This window comes from Abramis brama (assembly GCF_963993115.1).
Source record: "Abramis brama genome assembly, chromosome: 2".
Classification (NCBI taxonomy): Eukaryota; Metazoa; Chordata; class Actinopteri; order Cypriniformes; family Leuciscidae; genus Abramis; species Abramis brama.
This window is the reverse complement of record NC_139964.1, coordinates 59844841-59846337: the sequence shown is the minus strand read 5'-3', so window position 1 is coordinate 59846337 and position 1497 is coordinate 59844841. Positions and strand designations below refer to the sequence as shown.

The window sequence follows — 1497 nt, the reverse complement described above, 5'->3', positions numbered from 1 at the left end:
GCCCCACTAGACTTTTACGGAAAAATTTCGTTTGGTCCCCGGGGGCCACTTGCCCCCCCGCGCTGGGGCCCCCGTGAATTTTTCGTCAACGATACCAGGGACACCGAAACACCGTAAGTTTCGTAGAATTTCATCCATGGGGGGGTATAAAATAAATTAATTTATGTGCACATTTAGTGACTGTACACTCATCGGCCTGTAGATGGTGCTGTTGAGCGAAGGGTTGCTGGTTTAGGATGATACTGTCACACACACACAGGGCCTGAAATTAACACCCGACCACACGCCAAATGCGGGTGAATTCTGCAATTGGCGGGTAATTCTGTCCATCTACCTGCCACATTGGCAGGTAGCCAATGAGAATCGACCCTTCGCGGGGAGTTTGATTGACAGGCGATCTGGCCAATCATAATCTGCCGAATCCGCCTTTTTTGTCCGACGAAGCAGTCAGGAGAGTTCAACGTTGGAGGATTTGAACTTGAAAAAACGGATTGTACTGAATAGGCCTACTGACATCTTTCCGCAGTTAAAACTACATTCCTTCTTATGTTCATTCATGTTTATTTGATGCTATAAATTAACTAGAAGGAAGAGATGATCGGTTCACGAGCAGCTTTAACTGAGGCACCACAGCGATCTGTCAAGGCACATTACAGAGCCACAAAACGGTTTTGTCTAAATTTCTTTAAAAATGACCAAATTTTAACGTTGAGACTTTGTTTAATATCAAAAGTAACCACTATCTTGTCTGTCAGCGTGTTGTCAGTGTCTCTGCTGCGCAATGTGTTTTTCATTGCGTGAGATCATGGTTTGAGCGCGGTGTAGCTTGTCGGACATAGCAACAGTAACTAAAGGGGCCGGGTCTTTGTGAAGGTTTTTTTTTTTTGCAACTGTTGTTCTTTGACATTTAAACGAAGTCAGCCATTTCGTTGGATTTTAGCTAAAAAATGTGGCGGCACATTACTGGAGTAAAGAAAGCATCTGTGAAAGCAGCGCAGTTTGAGTGTTTCGGAACGTAGCTATATGTGATTGGAGAGAAAGATGAGGCCCTTCTCTGAATACGTTTGAATGTGTGAGTTAAGTATTAAACTGTTGGTGAGATGAGATGAGATAATGCAACGCTGACATAGGCTACATTACAATGACAGTTGCACAGATGTTGGGAGTTGGGAACCGGTGAGAAAATGTCCGGTAACCTACCCGGTAACTTTACCAGTAATAACAATGTTAATTTAGTTCTGCTTAACGGTTCCTGAACGCTATAAACTAACAGCTGCCCAGCCATCAACACAGCCGCGTGTGATTTGTTTATCTGTATTCTAAGAGTTATTATTACTTGTATGGATCTCATCTCGTTAATAACTTGACAGCACTTAAATGTGTATTCTTACAAGTTAAAGAACAAATGTTTGTGCAATTCCTTTTGTTCGCCTTTTATGAGGCCCAAAAAAAACTGGCTGGTAAAAAGTCACTGTGGCGGGTGGATTTTTAAATCCA

The 1497-nt window shown here is 42.8% G+C and overlaps 1 protein-coding gene across 1 annotated transcript in view; it reads left to right on the top strand.

Annotated features, from left to right (window-relative positions):
• The window catches only part of pdia2 (protein disulfide isomerase family A, member 2), a gene marked incomplete at its 3' end in the record, with an annotated part of 3885 nt that extends 3525 nt beyond the window's left edge, over positions 1–360 (top strand). Inside the window, 1 exon segment of the mRNA XM_084093020.1 lies at positions 350–360. Within this exon segment, the coding sequence (XP_083949146.1) occupies positions 350–360 (11 nt within the window).
• Positions 361–1497: the final 1137 nt, after the last annotated feature.